A 24,424-nucleotide genomic window follows, 5' to 3' on the forward strand; every position below is an offset into this window, starting at 1 on the left:
CTCAGTGCTGTTTTGTGTGAGCACCTGGCTGACACTTCTCTTACCGGATCAAGCACCGCACAGGTAAGCTACAGCCAGTGGTGGAAGAAGTACTCAGATATAATATATCTACTTAATATTTATTAAGTAATATTATTAAGCAAAAGTAGCAATACCACAATGTAGAAATAGACTCTGTTACAAGTAAAAGGCATGTGTTCAAAATGTTACTTGAGTAAAAGTACAAAAGTATTGGCATCAAAATATACTTAAATTACCAAAAGTAAAAGTACTAAAATGTTTGAAAATAGACGATCTACAAGCTCACAACGCGCCGCGATGCGACGCGCTGTGAGCTTGTAGATCGGCTATTTTCCAATAGCCTATGTATAAAATGGGGCTAAAGTGGTTCATGTATGCTTTTGATATAATAATTTATATCCGCAAAGTAACTAGTAACTAAAGTTAAATAATTGTAGTGGAGTAAAAGTACAATATTTGCCTCTGAGATGTAGTGGAGTAGAAGTAAAAGTAATGAAAATTGGAAATACTCCAGTAAAGTACCTCAAAATTGTACTTAAGTACTGTACTTGAGTAAATGCACTTAGTTACTTTCCACCACTGGCTAAAGCTACACTATTCTCTACTTTCAGTGATGTTAGTTTGAGAGTGTACAAATGTAACCAATTGGACTCAAAGGTTTATTTGTTTATGTGTTAGGCTCCCCATTGGCTCTGCTCTAAAGTGGGGTCCTGGGGGTCCCCAGCAGTTAATATTAGTTAATTTCAGGTGATACTCCATTACACATGCCTTTTACTCTTCTGGAGTTCCCTGGTGCACAATATTTTCAGAGGGGGTCCGCAGCCAAATACATATTCATTTGGGGGTCCTTGACATGAAAGGGTTTGAGAACCACTGCTCTAAAGCAAGGGTCCCCAAACTGTTCAGGCCACGACCGCCAAAAATAATCATATTTGAACTGGGGACCCCCCACCCTGACAAGCACTTGGAATTGTTGGAGTTGAGGCATTACATTTAGTTTGACTCGGTTCCACAGATAAATGTATGTGAAAATAGCCGAACTACAAGCTTTGCGAAGCGTTTTGAGCTTGTAGATCGGCTATTTTCAAAGTTATTTCTTTGGTAATATTTGACAATTGGTCAATGTTTGATTTGTTTTTAATAGTATATATATTTCTCTTCTGGGAGGGTCTCTGGCACAAAACATTTTCAGATGGGGGTCCACAGCCAAATACATCATTTTGGGGGTCCTTGGCACTGAAAAGTTTGGAACTACTGACATTTTTTTTGTTGAATCGGCCTCCGGTCTTAATGGGTTAAACCCTTAGTTAGTTGATATCGGAGTAGGGCCTTGTTCTGACTGAGATGAAGGCTCTGTTCCATTCTGGTCAAACAGAGGCAGGGTGCTGATATTGTGCATGTTGGCTCAATGGAAACAAACGCTACACCAGTGGGTCTCAAAGTGTGGTCCAGGGACCCTCATAGTTCATTGAGGGGGTTCCAAATGATCCCTTATGGGTGTGTGACTCTCAGAGTTATGGTGGTCCTTGGAATTAAAAAGTTTGAGTATCATTGGAGTATCACCTGTGAGGGAAGTAAGGAAGAGGGCCAATCTTCTTCCGAATCAAATAGGGCTACTTTGCATAGCCTATTGGTGGCCTGGTGGGAAAGCCCAGCCTGGAGAACTGCGCCAGACAGAATGTGAGATATTTACCGTAACAGACATAAGAGAGTGGGGAAACCATAGTCAAGTCAAGTGGTTAGGTAGCGTACCATCAGTCAGTCCCCAGTTTGACTCCTGGCTGGCCGGACCACCATCAGCATCACTGCAGAGAGCGAGTAGGAGAATGATGACATTCAGTAAATTGTGCTGAATGTCATTTTCCCCAAGCCTACTCTCTCTCCTCATTTCCTGTCTCTTTAAGGCTTAAAAATGGCTGTAGTAAAATAGCTAAAAATACATTTAAAAAAAAACCTGGTTGCCCGTTTTCCATTAGGTTTTTTCCAGTGGACCGACAACATCCATCCCCAGCCGTTTGAATGGGGTACCTAAAGTAAGTACGCCATTTGAACAGCTTGGGATGGATGTTCAAAAGGGGTACCTATCTATAATAGATAATGTGGAGATATCTATTGAAAACAGTATTTGACTATATCTTTATTGCCTTGTAAAAAAAATAAATGCTGTTGTTATGTGAGCTCTGTGATGAACCACTTTTAAAACCAAATACTTCATTGCGATTACGCCTCACAGTGCGTCACGTTACGACTAATTGTGGACTTGGTTATAGAGCCACTATTTTCACTGGATGTTTACCTATTTTTGCAGAATTTTCACCTATTATGACATGCCCAGAATAGGGAGGTTGTGATTACCTTGCTGTAGAAAGACATTCCCAGGACCACTCTCAAACGTCTTCGGCTAGGCTGGGGTCTGCTTTGCTTGTGCAGTATTTCAGTGATGTTAGTGGGAAGTCTAAAACCTAAAGGGAACTCTCGTGTCGGATCAGCAGGTGGGTAAACAATTGTATTCCAAACCCTGACTAGCCTATTGCTGCCTAAGTGCCTATAGGCAGCAATAGGCTAGTCAGGTTTATTTTCATCACCATGTACACAGCTTACTCCCCGTAAGCTGTGTACAGTAAATACAGTATTTCAGTGGTGCGCACAAGGTGGAGTTTGAGAGCTCCCAATGTCTGTGTGGCCTGAGCACATTGATCTCAAGTGTAGTCTCTCCATTAGTAAGGCTGCTCATGCTTCAGTTCTCTGGCTCAAAGCTGCATCATGGGACAGGCACCTCTGTATAAGGTTTATGGCCACATGGAGATCCCTGAACTCTCCCAAGTTGATGCGTGACAGCTGCACAGCTGATGGGTGCTGTACTGATGTCATAGACTTGCCTCCAACTATACCCTGTCAACAGGTCTAATGTAGACTGCTGCCCAGCCCAGGTACCTGACGTCAAGAGTGGCATCTCCAAGTACTCTTTGCCTATTTCACCTGCACAATAATAACCAAGGCAACTCTGGGTACCAAGTAGTGATGTCATCAATGACTGATGTCAGAGGTTGGCCTCCAAGTACTCTTAAAACTGGTTCTGACGTCATAGTACCGACATCATAGGGAATTCCTTTGTAAATAGATGCAAGATGATACCAGACGGCAATCAAGAGTAAATAATTTAAGGTTGGGGTCATCATGGGGTGGTTCCCAGACGAGGGGAAGGCTTTGCCTCCGCCGGGCATCGTGAACAGAACGTCCGTGTGGCTGGGTCTGACCGGCTGGGCCACGGCCATGCTCCAGAACGCCATTAACTGCAGACCACCACTCAAATCAGGTGCACATCGGCAAGTCCTGCTAGCAACCATTGGTTGGTTCATCGGCTACCATATTACAAAATTTGAAAATTACACCTATGCTAGACTTGACCGGGACATGAATGAATATATAAAACTTCACCCTGAGGACTTTGCAAGGAAGGATAAGAAGACCTTTGCAGAGATTGTGGAGCCTTTCTACCCCATACGCTAAGCGTTGGCGAATGGTATAACAGAGGAACATCTGGCTGCTGTTCCTCATATCTTGCGGAACTTTGCTTTGTCGTGTAAATAAATACCTTTACCCCCAAAAAAAAGAAAGAAAAAAAAGACATCGCTGAGGTCCAAAGGGAGTGCAATGTCGGGATGAAGTTGGTCGGATCAGAGGTTGGTCAGAACCGGAATGAAAAATTGTTGTACCCAAATAAGGAGATGCCTGACATCATATTTGATGACATCACTGAAGGGGTCAGCTGTCCCAAATACAGCTCCAGACTGGCCAAGTGCTCTGATGACGGGTACTGCATTATAGATATGGTCATATTTGGTCAGACATCACAGATGATAAACGTCATAGACTGGCCTCATAGTACTCCACGAGTACTGCCCATGAATGACGGCCGTCGCCACCGAACGAGACTTGTTTTGTTGACAGAAAACGAAGACAGGTATTACTGAGAGGGGGAACTGGGAAAGGTACAATGTACGACATGTACCACAGTGGTTTGGTTGCAGGGAGACCATCCATCCCGGTACCTATTAACATCTCATCATGGTCGTCTGCAAGCAGTAGGGTGGAATTGAAAGACATCACTGTTTCTCTGAGGACAAATAAGGCCTGTCGGGAACGCTTGAGGACATCGGCCGCAAAGGACAAGCCTATTCCATCCGGTGGGGAAGAACGGCACTCGGTAAGCGGCGCAGTGCAGCCACAGACAGACAATGATGCGCTCACAACTAGCAAAGTTGTCTGTGTTTGTTTGATTGTCTGTCTCTGTCTTTTAATCATGCCCAGAGCGCCAGGGAGCAATCCTCTCCCTCACTTCTAAAAATAGGATTTAGTTTTTTGGTCTCAAGTAATTCAGTTTGTTTTCATATTGACACAACGACTTGTCCGATTTGATTGTGATGTCGTCCCGACAACAAACCAACAACCGATAAAACCGAGGCATACCATCAGTCGGCGTCAGCGGGCTATAGGATCTAAACACTACACTCTCCCGGAGGAGATAGGATCAAAAACTCATGGCAGGCACACTCGTGCACAGGGAAATGAAAATGATGTGCTCATTTCAATAATGTAAAATGTTTATTTTGTTGATCGCTGAATTGCACAAACTACAGTAAGTGTAATGCATTACATAGTTTACCGAGAGGAATCTCCCCCACCCTCCATCTGACAAGCTTGTCAGTTTGTCTAATACAATATTGAAAGTTTAAAAAATGACATCTGCGGTCAGCGCAGAAGCAGTTTTCATTAGTAGTTGCAGAAGCAGTTTAGACAGTTTTTAATAGCTGGAAGTTGCATATCCCACACAAATGCAGGCCACAAAAAAAATAAAGAAAAAATAGATGAATGCTATTCTATTCATAATGTATGTAATGTTTTCATATATTTGTCAAGGAGCGCTTTCTCAATGTGTTCAGAGTCATGACACAGGCAGAGACGGGGGCACTATGGAATGAGTCTCGCAGTTCATTGGTCCACACGATGGTCTCCGTGGACTGGCACCCAGCTGTGGCAGCACCTTCTAGGGGGCAAGGTATGAAGAATACCTTGGGAGTACACGGGAGACAGCCTTGGATGTGCTGATGAAAGGACCTCATGCAGCACGCTGTATCAGGTGCGGACCAGTTTCCGGCACAGCGTGGGCTAGGTGCAGTCGAGTATGGTGGTGGTAGAGTGGTTGATGATGACCACCTTAGATGCTGACATCTGGAGATCAAACCTATTCCGCCTTTCCAGTTGAAGAACTGTTGCCGGGGACATGTCACCACCGCCGATAACCCAGAACGAGACGCATGAGCTCCTCCAAACAGGTCTCGGGACCAAGGCCACGTTTAGACGTGCATGTAGTAATACAGCAATACTTCATGGATTGTGTGCCAAGGACGCGTCGGATAGAAGGTGCTGGTCAGGTCTGTGACTATGATGTTTCCATCCAATACGCTGCAGAGTTGACATCTAGCAGTGATGGGGGCTGGATCTTGTTGTAGCGGCCAGCGGCTACAAATTCAGGCACGTGGGATGCAAAGTCTGCTTGAGATAATGTCTGTGTCCAACAACCTGGGAAGTGGATTGAGTCTGGCATGTGGATCAATGGCAAACTCAGCATCCGTGCGCATCATTTCATCATCATCATCCAGCCACGTAACCATCTCGGCCATGAAAGGAGCTTTGGTGGCGGTCATTGAAGACATCAGTGGTGGTGGTGAGCAGAGGTAATCTTCTACCTGTTTGGATGTGTGGCCGTGCTGTCACTGTGAAGGAAGGCTACAACTGTTATACTCATATAGCCTATAAATGTGACATGTGCTCTGCTTGTCTGTGTAACCGGTGACTAACACATTTAACGTATGCAATGATTACTTAGACAATGTAAAGGCATTTACATTTAAATTCATTACCATCAGATATTTAAAATCACGCTGAACCTGGGTTTAGTTGCTTTTGGTTCACACCGTCACAAGCCACAATTTTGACTTTGTCCACCCTGACGGGGCCAGTGACATCTTTGAACTCCACATCGTTGAGGATAAACGTCCACACGTTTTCGACAAATCTGTAGGTGTTCAGCGACCCTTTGAAGCTAACCCTGTTCGTAACTCGACTGGCAAGTGCTGTGTTGATGGCCTTGTCAAATTGAAGCTGAACCTGATGGGCTAAATCCTTTGTTATCTTCTGTGTGTGAATAAGCTCGTCTAAGCTCTCTTGTAATGTGATTCCCAGTGTCGTACGTCTGTACGACTGATATGCCATTGTGATGGAAAAACCAAACTAGCACGTATATATTTAAAATAGAAAAGCACCGTCTTTATCGGACAACTGTGCCTTGTCGAGCCTTACTTCACTTAAGGTTATCCTTTATATATCTGGTCCGCACAATTGGGATATTCTGTCAATCTGCAAGCTGTGAGGTCTGGGCTCCCTTTATAAAGACATAAGTGGTGACGTGGCGTGATGGTGGACAACATGCACTGATGTCAGACATAATCAGAAACTGTTGCCTAACCATGCAGGCCATTGTCAAGGTGCACTGTGTCCCTTTTATGCCCTTATATATGGAGTTCCGTATTAGCCATGCCCAAATATGGGGTCCAGGCCAGACTATGACGTCAGTACTACGCCATATGACATCAGAGTACTCCATGGGGCCCTGATGGTCGGTTGGTGGAAAACATGCACTGATGTAAGACACAAAATAGGAACCGTTGCCGATATGTGCATGTGTGAACACCGATTTGTGCATGTGGACCCTGAGGGCCCCTAAAGCAGGGACGTGTTTTCATTTCATTGAATCGAACATGGTTAAAATGGAGTTTTAAGTTACAATGGGTTTATAAAGGAAGGGGGCGTGTCTAAAGTAATATGCACTGATGTCACAGCACAACACAACACAACATACGCCCATATATGGAGATCTCTGTTTCTGTTTGTCTGTCTGTCTGTCTGTCTGTCTGTCTGTCTGTCTGTCTGTCTGTCTGTCTGTCTGTCTGTCTGTCTGTCTGTGTCCCTTTTATGCCCATATAAGGAGATCTCTATCTGTCTGACACCCTTTTATGCCCACAAATGGAGATCCCTGATATGACATCATAGTACTGACATCGTCAAACAGTTCACACAGAGATTACGTGCATTTTGCAGGGATCTCATACATGGGCGTATGTTGTTTGACATCAGTGCATGTTCAGAGGTACCTCTGACATCACGTTCATGTCACCATGACTCAGCCATAACCATATAAGGAGTTCCCAATGCAGCTACGCCCAAATATGGAGTGTGTTGTCTAACCTCAATGTGGCGTCATGGCATCAGCAAACAAATCAGTCAGCTCCATATATGGGCACAAAGGGGGCATGCCCATATATGGGCATATATTGATGACATCAGGGAGCTCCATATATGGGATTATAAGGGACAAGGACTGACAGGTAGCCTACAGAGATCTCTATTATATGGACATATAAGTGGGATCGGCGGTGCACCATAATTGTGAGGGACGCGTAGCGGCTCGAACCTCTAGTACAGTATATGGTCATATCGCTTGTAAATGGTAAATTATATAGCGCTTTTATCCTAAACGCTTTACATAGATTGTGCATTACATTCACCTTCATAATTGCATACACCGATGGCGGAGGAAACCATGCAAGGCACCAACCTGCTCATTGGGAGCAATTACGGGTTCAGCTTCTTGCTCAAAGACACATCGACACTAACTCTGGGGGAGCCCGGGATCGAACTGGGAACCTTGTGGTTGCCATCCGGCCGCTCTAACAGCCACTCTACCCCTGAGCCACTCACACCCCGCTTGTGTCAGCAGTTTGGCCTGGTGCCTATCAGACTGACTGAGTTTGCAGTCGATCGGTCAGATGTTTCTCGGGACACAAAAAAAGAAACTAAGAAATGTTTCTGGGATGGATGAAATTTCCCATGAGGTATAGAAATCTCATGTTACAAATGATTTAAAATCCTGATTTATTTCAACCCTGTTTCGATAGTGGTATTGTTCCTTCTCAGTGGTACCGTATAAGGCCTTATACCTTCTTATAGCCTAACTACCTTATATGACCTATTCCTAAGTCTTTCAAAAGAGGATTACAGAATAGTATAGAGGCATGAGTCTTCTCAGCAGTATAGCATATACACTGCATTCCTCTCCTTTAAACAATAAATAATCTTGAAAGGTCGGGTCTGCTTGTTGATGAACAAAATGGCCTTTGCAAAACAAGACCTTATGCATATTTCCTAAAGGATGAATAATTCACTTTTCACCTTTATGTCTTCCTTATCCTAGATCAGGCTGTAGTCATGTTCTCTGCAGCTGTGTGGCTGCAGCTGTGTGTCACAATAACATCAGCCTGGACCGATTTAAATGTACAAACGGATGCAGTCATTCCAGAGGAAACCTTCCCATGGAGTCAACCCCAACTCCCCACCAGCGTCAGACCTGACCACTATTTCTTGTCGATCCACCCCGACCTCGGCACGGATTCCTTCACCGGTCGCGTTCACATACTGATCACGGCGCTGAACGACACCAGGCTCATCGTGTTGAACAGCAAAGGCCTGTCCATAGAGGAGGCCACTCTGCAAGACGTCACCGTGTGGGGGACGCTGCTCCACAGAGATAGCATACGACAGCAGGAGAGGCCGGCGAGAGATCCTGTGACTCTGCGCGTGTTCGAGTCTACGGGCACCGAGCAGCTGGCTCTGCTCTCAGACGTGCCTCTCGTACCCGGGTGCAGATACAAGCTCTACCTCTCTTATTCCGGAACGTTCTCTGGAAGTTACTCTGGAATCTACAAAGCCTCCTACCGGTCGCCAGCAGACACTACCCCCAGGTGAGGAAGATTCCATGACATAATAATGATCATAGATATAGAAACCTAGATACCTCATTGGCCTCTGCAGTTCATTGGAGTGAACTTTATCGCGGCCGCCATTTTGGAGAAGGCAAGCTTCCTGACTACTGGCCAATCACAGCGCGTCTTTTCCGGGACTTGTCAGAATCTAGTTGTATAAAAATATCCTGTTACATTTTTCTACAACTACATTCTGCCAAGTGAAGTCCCGGAAAATTTTGAGGTACTTTTACTTCTCCATTAGGCTACATCTTAGAGGCAAATGTTGTACTTTTACTCCACTACAATTATTTGAAAACTTTAGTTAGTTAAATAAACATAAATTATTACATTATAAAGCATATATTAACCACTTTAGCCCTATTTCATATACCTAGGCTATTTGAAAATAGCCGACCTACAAGCTCACAATGCATCGTGACGTGTTGTGAGCCTGTAGATAGGCTATTTTCAAATATTTTTGTAATTTTACTTTTGGTACTTTAAGTACATTAATTTACTTGAGTAAAAGTACAAAGTATTGGTTTCGAAATTTGTTGTACCGATACTTTTTTACTTTTACTCAAGTCAATTTTGAATTCCAGACTTTTACTTGTAACAGAGTACTTCTACATTGCAGTATTGATACTTTTACCTAAGTAAAACATTTGAGTACTTTTTCCACCACTGATGAATGACAACATATGAATTGTTTGATTGATTGATTGATTGGTTGATTGGTTGATTGAATACTTTATTAATAGTTTGCAAACACAAGCTCAGGGAAGTACAGTTCAATACAACGTCTGTTAAGAGGATTTTAAACCCAAGAAAGCACTACGGCTTGTTTCCATTGGGGTCCTTTGTACTCAATTCATCAAAACATTTAATGACAGATAAAAAATAGTTGAACATATCATTGCCTCTTCAATTAGTATGACATTCCTGATGTTTACCCTGTTTTTCTGTTGTTGAATCTAGATCAATCGTAGCCACCCACTTCCAGCCCAGCTCTGCCAGGAAGGCATTCCCCTGTTTTGATGAACCCAGCATGAAGGCTCTGTTCTCTCTGGCAGTGGTTCGACAGAGAGGGCACATGACCCTTTCCAACATGCCAAAGGTGTGAAGAGACCGTTTGGAATTAGACCAGTGGTTCTCAACCTTTTCAGGCTGTGACCCCCCAAAATAATCATATTTGAACTGGGGATCCCCCAGCCTGACAAGCACTTTATTTTGACACGGTACCACTGGTAAATATTGTGAAAATAGACAAACTACAACACATACATGTAGACCGGCTATTTTCGCAATGTTTGTCTATTTCTTATGTAATACTAGACAATTTGGCCAATATGGTATTAAAAAGCTTTTAAAAGTCATTAAATTCTCACTTTATACATGTGCAGATACCCTGTATACACTTAAACTGTATGTTGGTTTATTTACTGTTGAGTGAGAAAACGTTGCACATTAATCTAATCATCTGGGGATCCCCCCAAAATAATTTGGGGACCCCCCTGTTTTGGAACCACTTTTCTACTCCATACTGCCTACACCTATGGGCTCTCTCACACATCATAACGTTCTCTTTCTTTCTTTGTATACAGCTATACACGAAGGTCAGTGAGGACGGCTTGGAGGAAGACTTCTACCAGACCAGTGTGAGGATGAGCAGCTACCTGCTGGCCTTTGTGGTCTGTGATTATTCTATCAACTCAGCAGAGACAAAGAGAGGAGTCAAGGTGAGATCAACCACATTGGTGCCAAAATGTGATACTATAAATGTGAGTCTATCATTTGTGTGTGTTTGTTTATTCACTGTAATCTACAAGCAACATGGATGTTTCAGAACCCTTGAAAGAGTATAATAATAACATGATATCAGAACCTGATGAAGATGCCAGCAATGGAAATGTCCCAGACGTTTCCATTGCTGGCATCTTCATTATATCTTACAGTAGCAGATATTATATTTATTATATATATATTTTATATCTACCTTTTGATTTTTATAACATAAAAAACGTAACTTTTTGTGCTTTTTCCTAAATTGATGCTTCACTTCATCATACAAGAGTGTGACACAAAAGCAGTGCAAATAGCAGATCTACAAGCTCACAACGTGTCGCATTGCGGCGCGTTGTGAGATTGCACTATTTTATGTTTTTAAAACAATCATAAAAAGGAATGGATACACACATCAAACATTTTGTTCGTTCACAACCCCACACTTAGTAGTTTGTTTTTCCTCAGAGAAATGAACTCTGTAAGACAATCGATCAGAGAAAAGGAATATCAATTATTCAGATTCAAACAGAGGGGGGGGGGGGGGGTTATGGGGACATAAAAGATGTTATCATCCTGTCATACCTTTGGGTTCCTGCAGGTGTCTGTATTCACAGCGAGCCACCAGGTGAACCACACCCACCACGCCCTCCACACTGCCGTGGAAATCCTGGACTTCTACGAGGAGCTCTTCCAGATGGCCTACCCGCTACCAAAACTAGGTAACCTGATAACTTACAATAAATTATCGGCCCACCAGGGCCACCCATCTGACTGAAGTGGTCAGATGGGTGTTTTGCGAACGAGATTTTCCAGTGGGCCCTGGCCCAAAAAACGTTGAGAACCACTGTGTTGAACAACACGGATGACATGAAACTAGAACACGCACTAATGTAAAAATGTAAAAATGTGTGTGTGTGGCTCCTGTATTTCTAGACTTGGTGGCCATCCCAGACTTCGAGGCGACGGCCATGGAGAACTGGGGTCTGGTAATGTTCAGGGACTGGTCTCTGCTCCACGAGGACCACAAGGATGGCGTGAGGGGCCAGTTCTATGTCAGCCTGGTCACCGCTCATGAACTGGCTCACCAGGTACAAATACTGAATACATAAATAAATACAAAGAAACAACTGCACTGAGGAGCTAATTTAGCTACAGTAAGTCGCACTGCTGCACGTTGTGAGCTAGACCTGCTTTTTATCTAACCCCTGTTGTGGCTGTGGATGTCACTCACTTTGGAGAAGTTATACAGTAAAATTGTAAAATCAATTCTGAAACTAACAGGTATACCAGTGAAGAGGAGTTAGTTAGCAGTCTGGCAGCTGAATTCTGTACCAGTTGGAGACGGGATAGGTTTGTTTTTATGCAGAGGCCAGAATAAATTGAATTACAATAATTGCATTGCATTACATTACAGTCACTTAGCAGACACTTTTATCCAAAGCGACTTACAATAAGTGCATTCAACATAGGTAGGGAACAAAACTACTAATCACCAGAAGTCTTAAGTGCATTCTCTTCTAAAACAAGAAACTAAGAGTATACCTAACGCTAAAGTAAAAGTGCAATATCAGCTACCTACTTTCATAAACAGATGAGACAAATAGGAAAATCGAATGAGCAAGAGCTAAAACAAATAAGTGTATCGAATAAACAAGATCCAATAAGACAAGAGCTCGTACAACTAATTGACAACAAGTAGGGCAGGCAAAGAGGAAGGGTAGTGTTTCCTGAAGAGGTGGGTTTTCAGCCTGTGTGTATAATCTAAACGCTCAGATTAGATAAAGAACTTCATGATGAGAAGTTTTAGAAACCCTGCTTTGATTGTGTTGGCAGTGGTTTGGCAACCTGGTGACCATGCACTGGTGGAAGGACCTTTGGCTCAACGAGGGTTTCGCCAGCTACCTGGAGCACATCGCCCTCAGACACATCCAACCGGACTGGTGTGAGGTGAGCTGTCCTTTTGTAACCACCTTTTTATCTATTAAGACCGGGAACGCATCTGTGTAACCACTTTAACCATTATTTTATACTTTGGCTATTCAAAAATAGCAGATATACAAGCTCATATAGCACGGCACCGAGTGCCGCGCTATATGAGCTTGTAGATCTGCTATTTTAAAAAAAAATCATGAACATTTTTGCACATCTTTGAATGTATATATATATTTTTTTTTTTTTTTTTTTTTTTTTAAAAATATTGGAAATGTGTGTATATCTTTGAATATATATTGTTTTAGCGAACATTTTTAACTCAAATCTTTGCTTCTGGGGGGTCCCTGGAACAATATATTTTGAGATGGGGGTCCGCGGCCAAATACATATCATTTTAGGGCTCCTTGACATGAAAAAGTTTGAGAACCACTGATTATAACAACATACGTTTTTTCTTTTAAACTGTTTGGATTTAGAAGACATTTGTAGAATCCCCCAGAAGCAAAGATTTGAGTTAAAATGTTCGCTTTGAAAAATATAAATTCAAACCCTTTCATGATTTTTCAAAAATAGCAGCTCGGTGCCGCGCTATGAGCTTGTATATCTGCTATTTTTGAATAGCCAAAGTATAAGATATTGGTTCAAATCAAAAATGACAGATGCTCTCCCGGTCTTAATGGGAGGTCGATTTTACAAATGTATTCTGAATCCTAACAGTTTTCTGAAAAGCGTACGATGCTATATCAGTGGTGTTCAAAACTTTTTCATGTCAAGGACTCCCAGAATGACATGTATTTGGCCGTTACAATGCCTTATATGTGCATTATAATGCATTATATATGTGTTTATAACGCATTATAAACCCAACCTTAATATAAAGTCTCACCAACAATTTTCTTGTGTGTTTGCACCAGTTTATCAAAGCAAACTGAGTTTCTGGTGTTGCTATATCTTCACCCTTGTGCTAAAAATTTGACATTCAGCCCACTTCTGGGTCTATATATATATATCTGTCTGTCTGTCTGTCTGTCTGTTTGTTCCTTTGCAGAATGACCAGCATCTGCTGATGAACACCTTAAAGGCCCTAGACAGAGATTCCATGTTGACGTCTCACCCCTTATCCCTCTCCGTCAGCAGCTCCACCCAGATCAGAGAGATGTTTGACGAGATCTCCTACTACAAGGTTTCTCTCTTTATGATAGTCCTACAGTATGCACTGTATGCCCCGTGTCCTCATTTATTACCTGATGATGCCAAATAGGTCTAATCTGTGCTCACTACAGGCCTATGGGCTTAAAGGAAAATAATCCACCGACCTAAACTCAGAATTAGCTTTGGCCTAGCTTTGATGAATAAGTAATAATCCAAACTAGTTCTCTGCTGATTATGGGTATAGAGGTATATGCTCATACAGTACATTTCTATGGAATGCATTGAGTACATTTCAATTGGAAATGAAGAATTTAATCGATGTCTGCCAACCGTCTATCTATCTACAACATTATTATTTATCAGACTACCAAATGAAATCATTATCGAGGCATCAGTAGCACGTGTCAAGAGTGTTTGAAGGAGAAATAACAGAAGCTGTCAGTGGTCATTTCCCACAGCACCAACTTCAGACATAAAAACGACATAAAACGTATTACGACGCAAATGTGTCTCCTATACTTAGTTATGGATGAGCCATGTTATGGCTACAATAATGTCCCTCACCAAAACAAATTTCAATATTGTAGTTGAAAATCAGTTATTTTCAGGATTTTAACTTTTTGTGTTTTTTTTTTCGTAAATGAACACTAAATTGATCATCTTACAGCGTCACACAAAATCATCAAAAGTAGTAAATTCCACAAGTTCGAAGCAGTCCCGAAGCGACGCGTTTTTGAGGTTGTAGAACTGTTACTTTTGCTATTTTTTTATCTGAATCCTGAAAAGTAACAGTTTTGAACATATGAGGTTTCCACCCAACAGAGTCACAGAGACGATATAACAAGTATAACTAAGTAAAATTAGGCCTTAGGTTCTAACAAGCATCATGTGTCGTCCTATCTTTGTTTCAGGGGGCTAGCATCATTGCCATGCTTAACTCCTACCTGTCAGACCCTGTGTTTATCTGTGGAATACGCCACTACCTGAGAGAACACTGCTACGGTACCGCCACGCCAGATGACCTGTGGCGAGCAATGACAGAGGTACAGTACTGCCTGTCCTTCTGCCCTGTGTTAAATGTTGTTGTTGTGGAGTTGTAGATGCTAACTTCTTTGGCTTTCCAATCTGTAGCGGTGCCAGGTACATCCATAACCGAGCCTTGGATCAGTTCAACTGCAGTGTGGCTAGCAGAATTCAATTGGGCTCTATTGGCATGAGAAAACATACGTTTATATTGCCAATGCAAACATGAAACAAAACAAGCATATATCAAGACTAGCAAATGTATAAACATAATTCCAATAAAATAGAATACAATTAAATAAATAAAAGGGAATAAAGAGATGTGTAAAAAGAGATGTGTCACATTATGTATTAGAAAGCTTGCAAGAAAGATAATTGTGCATTTTATGTTAAGAGGAGTTATATACACGTAAGCATAACTTGGTATGAAGCTTTTTGGAACAAATAGCAAAATTGCAAGGCTTAGCTGTCATTGGTATAAAACCTGTGAGGCAAATGGCAACAATTTTCAAGTGTATTTGAAAGTACAGAGGTAGCAGTATAGTTTTTCGAATGTATTTAACGGCACATTTGCCTCTTTCCTTGCAGGCTGCCCAGAGGAAAAACATGACAGTGGATGTGAAAGCGCTGATGGACACATGGATAACCCAGAGAGGCTATCCGCTGGTGACAGCTTCTGTCCGGGGTGCTCGGGTCTACCTGCGACAAACTCCATTCACCATCTTACCTCACAACGACACAGAGTAATGCAAAACACCAAAAATACCTTCCTTCTCTCAATGTCTGAATCTCTCTCTCTCCGACTGTCTCGTTCTCTCTTCTTCTCCCAGACATCTGTTTCTCACTGTTTGGGTCACCTCGCTCTGTGTGTCACCAGACTGGAATAAATTCACTCTGCCAGATTGCATATGCAGTAGCAGTGGTGTAGATGTGTTAATACAGCATCACAATCATTTTTAACCACTTTAACCATTTATATTGTTTGAAGTTGAAGTTGTTTGAAAATGTTTTAACACAAATCTTCTCTTACGGGGGTCCCTGGCCTGGCACAAAATATTTTCAGAGAAGCACTGGCATATTACTGATTCTAGCAGAGAGTATCAGCTGATTCAGAAATGGTGTGTGTGTGTGTGTGTGTGTGTGTGTGTGCGTGTGAGTGTGAGTGTGAGTGTGCGTGTGCGTGTGGCCGTGTGCGTGTGCGTGTGCGTGTGCGTGTGCGTGTGAGAAAATTTGCGGAAACGGTTTTGGAGTAGTAGGTTGCCTTTAGACACTGTTTAGAATTCGGAATACAAATCGGGGCTTTTACACAGGTACCGTGGAAGGCCTGGTGATGCGGGGGTAGTGTGTCACTGTCTGTCTGTCTGTCTGTCTGTCTGTCTGTCTGTCTGTCTGTCTGTCTGTCTGTCTGTCTGTCTGTCTGTCTGTCTGTCTCTGTTTCTGACATGGAGAATAATGTATTGTGTCTCTGCTGCTGTAGCTCTGCTGTGTGGCAGATCCCGTTCACCTTCTACACCAGCAGCTCATCGGTTGTCTTCACCCATCTGATGCAGAGCAAAGAAGGTAGCCTGGTTGAGTAAAAGTACAAAAGTATTGTTATCAAAATATACGTTAAGTACCGAAAGTAAAAGTACTCATTATGCAATGCCCCAATTCACATATTATCTTACTGTATTCAGTAAGGGTCAGGCATAATGGCCTGATATTGTTCTCTCTCTGTCTGTCTGTCTGTCTGTCTGTCTGTCTGTCTGTCTGTCTGTCTGTCTGTCTGTCTGTCTGTCTGTGTCTCTCTCTCTCTCTCTCTCCCATCAGAGGTGATCCAGCTCCCATCAGAGGTGTTGTGGATCAAAGCCAACGTGAATTCCTCTGGGTTCTACAGAGTGTCCTATGACAGCCTCACGCTGCGGGCTCTGGTCACACGGCTGCAGGCGGGTCAGTCTGCCCTCAGCCCAGCGGACCGGACCGGACTGATGGACGACACATTTCATCTGGCCAGGTACACGTGTATGTGTAACGGCCCGGGATTTTAACCCGGGTCTCCCACGCAGAAAGCCAACATCCACCACCAACAACCATAAGCCTATATAGGCAGTGGTGGAAAAAGTACTCAAATGTTTTACTTAAGTAAAAGTATCAATACTGCAATTTAGAAGTACTCTGTTACAAGTAAAAGTCCGGAATTCAAAATGTACTTGAGTAAAAGTACAAAAGTATTGGTATCAAATGTACTTAAAGTACCAAAAGTAAAAGTGCAAAAATGTTTGAAAATAGCAGATCTACAAGCTCACAACACGTCACATTTTCAAATAGCCTAGGTAAAAAATAAATAATAATTTATATTATGCAAAGTAACTAGTAACTAAATGTATCAAATAATTGTAGTGGAGTAAAAGTACAATATTTGCCTCTGAGATGTAGTGGAGAAGTTTTAACTTTACTTAAGTACAGTACTTGAGTACATGTACTTAATTACTTTCCACCACTGCCTATAGGGGAATTCCCCAACTGGCAAGGGGAGATATCAGGCTATTGGTCATCAGGTAGAGGCCCCGAGCCACTACTGCTACATGCATATACGCAGTTAAAGGGATATTTCACTTTCAAAAAAAGTTTGGGTCATTTTATCGTCTACTCAGGCTTTTGTGAGCCCCCCAGACCGTTTTTAAGTTGCTTGATTCAGTATTTAGATATTTCATATTCATTTCTTATCAGACACGCCCCCTTCCTATACAAACCCATTGTAACTTCAAACTCCATTTTTAACAATCAAAAACATCCTTGGTTCTGGTGACTCATCCTGCCCTCCTAATACGTGAGGGGGCCGTGTTTTTGTTTTATTACTTTTTTCATTTATTTATTTTTTGTATTTAATTTTTTCCCCCAAAAAATATTAAAAATAAATGAAAAAAGTAATTAGAAAAACACGGTCTCCTCACGTATTAGGAGGGCAGTATGAGTCACCAGAAACAAGGACGGGTGTTTCTGATGAATCTAACATGGTTAAAATGGAGTTTGAAGTTACAATGGATTTGTTTAAATCCTGGGTGTTCATTTACCAACTTCAACCGACTAGTGCCCCTTTTCTGGGCGTATCACAATAGGCGAGCATTCTGCAAAAATAGGTGAACATTCAGAGAAAATAGAAGATCTACAAGCTCACACAATACATTGTGCTGCAGCACGTTGTGAGCTTGTAGATTGGTACAGTTAGTACAGTATAGGGTTTAAGTAAGTCTCAGTTCCAAATCTCAGTGTTACGGATGGATAAAGACTGAGGATTTTACTGTGAGTTCACCTGTCTACACATACCATACACTGATGTAAAAAGAAGAAAAAAATCTAATCACTTTGTTTGCAACAATCTAAAATGACTCTACTTATTTCCAGGCCCACTAGTAAATCGTAAAATAATGTTCTTCAATGTATGTAATAATGTTCTTCAATCAGTCACGTCTTAGCGTGTCTGTACGATTGCTGTTTATGTGTTTGTTTTAGCTTGCTCTTTAGAGCTTCCGTTCACTCGGGAACTAAATCTTTTTGAGCATGTATCAAAGATGACTTGTCTGTTTATCCACAGACAAGGATCATTGCGGTACAGTGATGCCTTCACCCTCAGCATGTTCCTCAAGGTGGAGGAGGAATACTTACCCATCACCGTGTTCATCAGTAACATGAAGAACATCATCATCAACATGGACTTTGCCAGAGAACCCTGCATCACTCACCTTCTTAAGGTAAAGTAATGATGAACACACAGAACCCTGCATCGCTCAACTTCTTAAAGGACAACTTTAGTTTTTTACAACCAAGGTTTATGTTTTAGATTGTAATTAAAGTAAATAAAATATGAGTGTTAAAATTTTTAAATGTACTACTTTCTATAGTTTTAGCAATTTTCGCGATCTTTTTTTACAGTGGGCGGGGGCATTCTGTCCGGTGTCTAAATATGTATTTTTTTACACAATAACCCGGTGTTTTCTTTATTATTATGTACAGTAGCTCTTCTAGCCCCCAATAACTCACATCTGGCCATCAAAGACCACAGGACCTTTTTTATTGTGTAAAAAAGGCATATTTAGCCACCGGACAGAATGCCCCCACCCACTGTAAAAAATATCGCAAAAATTGCCAGAACTGTAGAAAGCAGTACATGGAAAAAAAATAACAATCATCTTTTATTTACTATAATTACAAGCTAAAATATAAACCTTAGTTGTAAAAAACTAAAGTTGTCCTTTAAGGTAAAGTTATGATGAACACATCTCTGTGCTCTGCGATCTTGTACATCTGCTATTTTTGTAACATTTTCGAAAAATCTTGAAAGAGTTTTGAAACATTTTGAATAATTATGCTTTTTTTTAAAACACAAATCTTCTCTTCTGCGGGTCCCTCCCTGTGGCACAAAACATTTTCAGATGGGGTGGTCCGTGGCAATATATATATATCAATTTCGGGGTCCTTGACATGAAAATGTTTGAGAACCACTTTGTGGGGCTGTAGTGCGGGTGAAAGCCCAAGCCAAATTTCCCTTGTGGACAATAAAGTTTAACTTGACCTTATTGAACTTTCTTTTGGAACTTTTTTAAACTCATATTTTGATGGGTAAAACCATCATACCCAAAATGATATGCATTAGGCCCCCCCCCCCCCCATCTCAAAATATTTTGTTCCAAGGACCCCCAGAAGCAAAGAAATTAGTTTAAAAAAAATGTTTAAAAATATATATATATTCAAAGATTTGCACAAATGTTCAAGAATTTTCGAAAATAGCAGATCTGCAAGCTCGTATCGTGGCACTCGGTGCCACGCTACAAGCTTGTAGATCTGCTATTTTTGAATAGCCAAAGTATAAATGAATTTGAATTTGATTCCTTTTTATGAAGACATATAGGCTTACTGTATATTCTTTTTCCACTTTGTGCTTGTAGCAGCACCTATGGTCCATGTTGGCGAGGCAGGCGTTGGCCCAGCGTTGGGAGGACACGGGGTCTCTGCCCGTCCAGAACAAGAGGAAGACCCTGCTGGAGATGGCGGTGCTGGCGGGCGGCTCGCCGGCCTCCGAACAGGAGGCCTTGCGTCTCTTCCACTTCTGGATGGCCAGAGACGGAGACTATCCGTACGTAATGCAGCATGTGCTCACACAAGAACTGTACTTAAGCCATTAATGTTTTTGAAAAATCGTGAAAATGTGTGCAAATCTTTGAATATATATATTTATTTTTTAAAGCGAAAAATGTTTTACTCAAATCTTTGCTTCTGGGGATTCTACAAATGTCTTCTAATCTAAATCCTAACAGTTTTTTTGAAAAATACTTGTGTTGCTATAATATCACGATTTTTCTATAAAGGTTGCAAAATGTCAGCCAAATTGGATAGAGAACCCTTATCAGCTTCATTTTGTGTATTTAGTGTTCCAGTTCCAATTTTGTCTGCTTCTTTCTTTGTGTCTTCACTTCCAATTTCACTTGTTTAATGTGTATCCTGTCTGAGTTCTCTGTCCTGATTGGATATAATTGGTAGGTATCCTGACCTGAAAATGCATTTTCTGTTTAACAAAGAGCTGGAGAGACATGGAGACTCCTGTTACTGAACAATCTTATCTATAGCAATGAGTACTATCAGAATATAAAGCTTTAACACTTATTTTAACCAAAGACAATCACTTACCATACTGTACCTTAGGGTGGTTCTTGCTTACTGAATGGTGGTTGGAAGCAAAGCAAACCTCAAGCATTGGTAATCAAATTAAAAGTGTAATTAAATATGAGCCTCAGACAACTATTGTATTAGTATTCATAACAACGTGGCATATTTTAATGCATGCATTATGATGCATAGAAATGCATGAAACACATCAACTTGACTTGAGTTGACGTTGATTTCAGTGTGGGCCAAATGACTGATGACATGTAGACTGGACTGACCTTGGAAAGTAGCCCACAGAAGCTCAAGCTTGCCAAGTTATGTCAAATATACCGGACGGGCGTTACAATTACATACGTACAAAACAATACCATAGTACTGTAGTAGTACGTGTGCTGATCCTTGGCTCGACACAAATTCATATTCATTGCCAGCTCTCAACTGCTGTGCAGCACATATTTGATTTAGACACATAACACATTCATAAGTCCTAATTCTTCTGCTTGATATATGCCTCCACCTGGCGGTGAGAATGAAACAACAATGTTATTATATAGTATGTACTGTATGTCAATCACTACAATATACTGTAAATGTCATGAGGTACACTAAATAAGGTAAAAGTGAAAGTGAAGTGGGAAAAAAAGTACACCATACCACAGGAGCCCATATAAAAAATAAGAAAAAAATGCACTGGCTTATAGAATTTATACATACCCTTTGTGTGTCCAGTGTTATTTATTTATTGACTATTTTAACGGTAACCGTAACGCTCGCCCCAAAACACACTCGCCCCCATTTTGTACTCCCGCTCACCCCAAGCGGTTCTTGTATTCTTGTATACAAGAATCATCTTGTTTTTCATTGTTCCACAGACTGCCTTCCAGTCTGCGGGGGCTGATATACCATGTGGGGGTGAAGAGAGGGGACGATGTGGAGTGGACATTCCTGCTTGACAAATACTGCAGCTGTTCCTCCAGCAAGGAGAGGGCGCTGATGCTGGCAGCCCTGTCTCGTACCTCTGACCAGGACAAGATACTGTGGCACGTATACCTTTATTATCTGCAGTGGTGGAACGTAACTAAGTACATGTACTCAAGTACTGTACTGTACTGTCAATCACCACAATATACTGTAAATGTCATGATGTACACCATACTACTAATGCTGGGCATCTGCTTTTATGAATGGAATGCATTTTATGACACATTTAATTTCTATCACATCTTCAGATAACAAAACCGTCAAAAATATTATTTATGCTAAAATAGCACATCTTCAAGCTCACAACGTGTCGCATCGTGACGCGCTGTGAACTTGTAGATCTGCTATTTTCAAATAGACAAATTATATAGGGCTGAAAGTGTTAATGTATGTTTAAGTAACTTGTAACTAAAGTTTTCAAATAATTGTAGTGAAGTAAAAGTACAATATTTGCCTCTGAGATGTAGTGGAATAGAAGTAAAAGTATTGAAGATTGGAAGTACTCCACCAAAGTAAAAGTACCTCAAAATTGTAAGTAAGTACAGTACTTGAGTAAATGTACTTAGTTACTTTCCACCACTCCTTTTGACACGGATCTGGATACTTACAGCTTGACACTGTGAAAGAGAAATAGGGATAAAGAAATGTGTTTTTGCAAGATAGTGATGTGTGTGTGTTTTCCTGGAATCCATGAGATCTAATTAGCTGATAGCAGATTTTATTTAATCGTTTATTTCCATCAGGTTGTTGAGTAATTCTCTCCAGAACCATATAATCAAGACACAGGACTTGGCCATCATCGTGAACATTGTGGCGTGTCGACCGAGGAGCAATGAGATCGCCTGGACGTTCCTGCGGAAATACTGGGACCAGCTGGTAGCAAAGTAGGCATCATCTCATCTCTTGTTTCACACTAAATCAGGGTTCTTCAACAGGGGGTCCGGTGATAGGTTAAGACTTTGACAGGGGGCCATTTTCGTTTCTTTAGGACAGTTTTGAAAGTGAGTAGGGTTTTACACTCCTTTACTCCCTTTGGTAGGGCATTCCACATTTTTCATTCCCTTCCCTGTGCCAAATCTGGGTTGAACATGATCCGTGGAGCTGCCTCTGGTGTTATGATCGTGGACTTAATTTACGTTTTGGAAGTATTTTGACAAATACAGGGGGATCCCAATGTTGTGGCGTATCTTGTAGACCAGGCCCATTGTAAGTTGCTGTACTCTGTCCTCAACCCTAAGCCATCGAATCCTAGCAAAATGAGCAGGGGTTAGATGGGTTTTGTATTTGAGGCCAAGAAGTAGCTTTACTAGTTTGTTTTGGGATGTTTGAAGCCTTGTTTTAAGGCCTTGCAGTGGTGTTGTGATACCATGAGGAGCATGCATAATCGAAATGACTTTGTATGAGGGCCCCTGCAAGAATCAGCAAGGTATTCTTACTGACTAGAGGGGAAATCCTATACAAAAAGCGTGTTATTTGGTTGACCTTTTTGATCACTTTTTTGGCCATTTTGGCACCGGAAACGGTTTGTCTCCAAGATGGAACCCAGGTAGGTAATGTCCTCCTTTCTTGTGATAACATCATCACCCGCTTTGATTGTGAAGCTCTCAGCCTAAAAGGAGTAGTTCCCATACCGGGAGTCGAACCCGGGCCGCCTGGGTGAAAACCAGGAATCCTAACCGCTAGACCATATGGGACTTACATACTAATATGTCGAAGTACACCATTAATTTACGAAAAAAGTTAAAATATGGAGATAAGAGGTTTCTGCAACAAACAAATATGCAACGTGGCCCCCTGGAGTGAGTGTGGAAATATAGTGGCCCTCTCTATCATCAAAGTTGCCCACCCCTGGTCTACACGAACACGATTGGCCTGTATCCGGGGATCATGTTTTTTATTTGAAGCAATGTAGGTTGTCTACAGTTACTAAAGTTAACACTGACATGACTATTTGTGGTGTTTTTGTTTCTAAAAGGTTCCCCTTGGGTTCACCCTATCTGTCTGGCATTGTGACTGCTACCACGTCCCATTTCAGTTGTACCGAGAAATATGATGAGGTGATTAATAATTTAATCATTTTTCATTTTAATCATTTTAATAAAATGGCATTAACCACCACAGTCACTTGATTTAAAGGTTTAGAATTAGACTGCAAGTGTTCATCTGTGTGTGTGTGTGTGTGTGTGTGTGTGTGTGTGTGTGTGTGTGTGTGTGTGTGTGCGTGTGTGCGTGTGTGTGTGTGTGTGTGTGTTCTGTTAAGGTCCATGAATTCTTTGTGACAGAAAAGAGGCTGGACCACCTCCACTTTGTCCGGAGGACACTGGAGACAATCGAGGCGAACATCCATTGGCTGAAAAGCAGCACAGCGGGCATTCGGTCTTGGCTGCAGAAGACCTACATATACACGTTTAAAGCCTGTCCACTGTGCAGGAGGGAATACACCTACCACTTCAAATGGGGAACAACTTTTCATATCAATGTCTAGGATTCCAGCTGTCGGGCACCTGTGAAGTGATAGATCACTATATATATCAGTGGTGGGAAAAGTACTCAAATGTTTTACTTAAGTAAAAGTATCAATACTACGATATAGAAATACTCTGTTACAAGTAAAAGTCTGGAATTCAAAAATGTACTTGAGTAAAAGTACAAAAGTATTGGCATCAAAATGTGCAAATGTGGCATTCAAATGTGGCATTCAAATAATTGTAGTGGAGTAAAAGTACAATATTTGCTTCTGAGATGTAGTAGAGTAGAAGTAAAAGTACTGAAAATTGGAAATACTCCAGTAAAATAAAAAATCTTCAAAAGTGTACTTTACAGCACTTGAGTAAATATACTTAGTTACTTTACCCCACTGCTATATATTATAAAATGTTCAAGAAAAAGTCATGCCTTCATGGCAGGAACTGATACCGCTTTTTTGTCTGTTTTAATCCTATTAGAATTTTCATCAGGGCCAGGCAGATCCAATATTTCTCATTTGTCTTCTTCACTGCTGCGCTTCATTGCAATTAAATACT

General features: G+C 41.5%; 1 protein-coding gene across 1 annotated transcript; it reads left to right on the top strand.

Annotated features, from left to right (window-relative positions):
- The first annotated feature begins 15 nt into the window (after positions 1-15).
- On the top strand, positions 16-24,001 carry LOC311048354 (endoplasmic reticulum aminopeptidase 1-like). The gene is made up of 18 exons (XM_084061601.1): positions 16-63; positions 8,336-8,882; positions 9,864-10,002; positions 10,490-10,624; positions 11,269-11,389; positions 11,604-11,758; positions 12,504-12,617; positions 13,651-13,785; positions 14,666-14,797; positions 15,366-15,520; positions 16,255-16,337; positions 16,587-16,770; positions 18,352-18,508; positions 19,703-19,890; positions 21,293-21,460; positions 22,145-22,285; positions 23,377-23,458; positions 23,662-24,001. The coding sequence occupies exons 2-18, from the start codon at positions 8,350-8,352 to the stop codon at positions 23,884-23,886; spliced, it is 2,847 nt and encodes a 948-aa protein (XP_083917727.1). The 5' UTR covers positions 16-63; positions 8,336-8,349; the 3' UTR covers positions 23,887-24,001.
- The last annotated feature ends 423 nt before the right edge of the window (positions 24,002-24,424 follow it).

Source organism: Gymnoscopelus microlampas (assembly GCF_963454915.1).
Source record: "Gymnoscopelus microlampas genome assembly, chromosome: 1".
Classification (NCBI taxonomy): domain Eukaryota; kingdom Metazoa; phylum Chordata; class Actinopteri; order Myctophiformes; family Myctophidae; genus Gymnoscopelus; species Gymnoscopelus microlampas.

Coding starts and splice junctions, on each gene's coding strand:
- LOC311048354 (XM_084061601.1), top strand. CDS start 8,350: ATGTTCTCTGCAGCTGTGTGGCTGCAGCTGTGTGTCACAATAACATCA. Junction 12,618..13,650: donor TCCAACCGGACTGGTGTGAG/GTGAGCTGTCCT, acceptor GTTCCTTTGCAG/AATGACCAGCATCTGCTGAT. Junction 14,798..15,365: donor TGTGGCGAGCAATGACAGAG/GTACAGTACTGC, acceptor CTTTCCTTGCAG/GCTGCCCAGAGGAAAAACAT.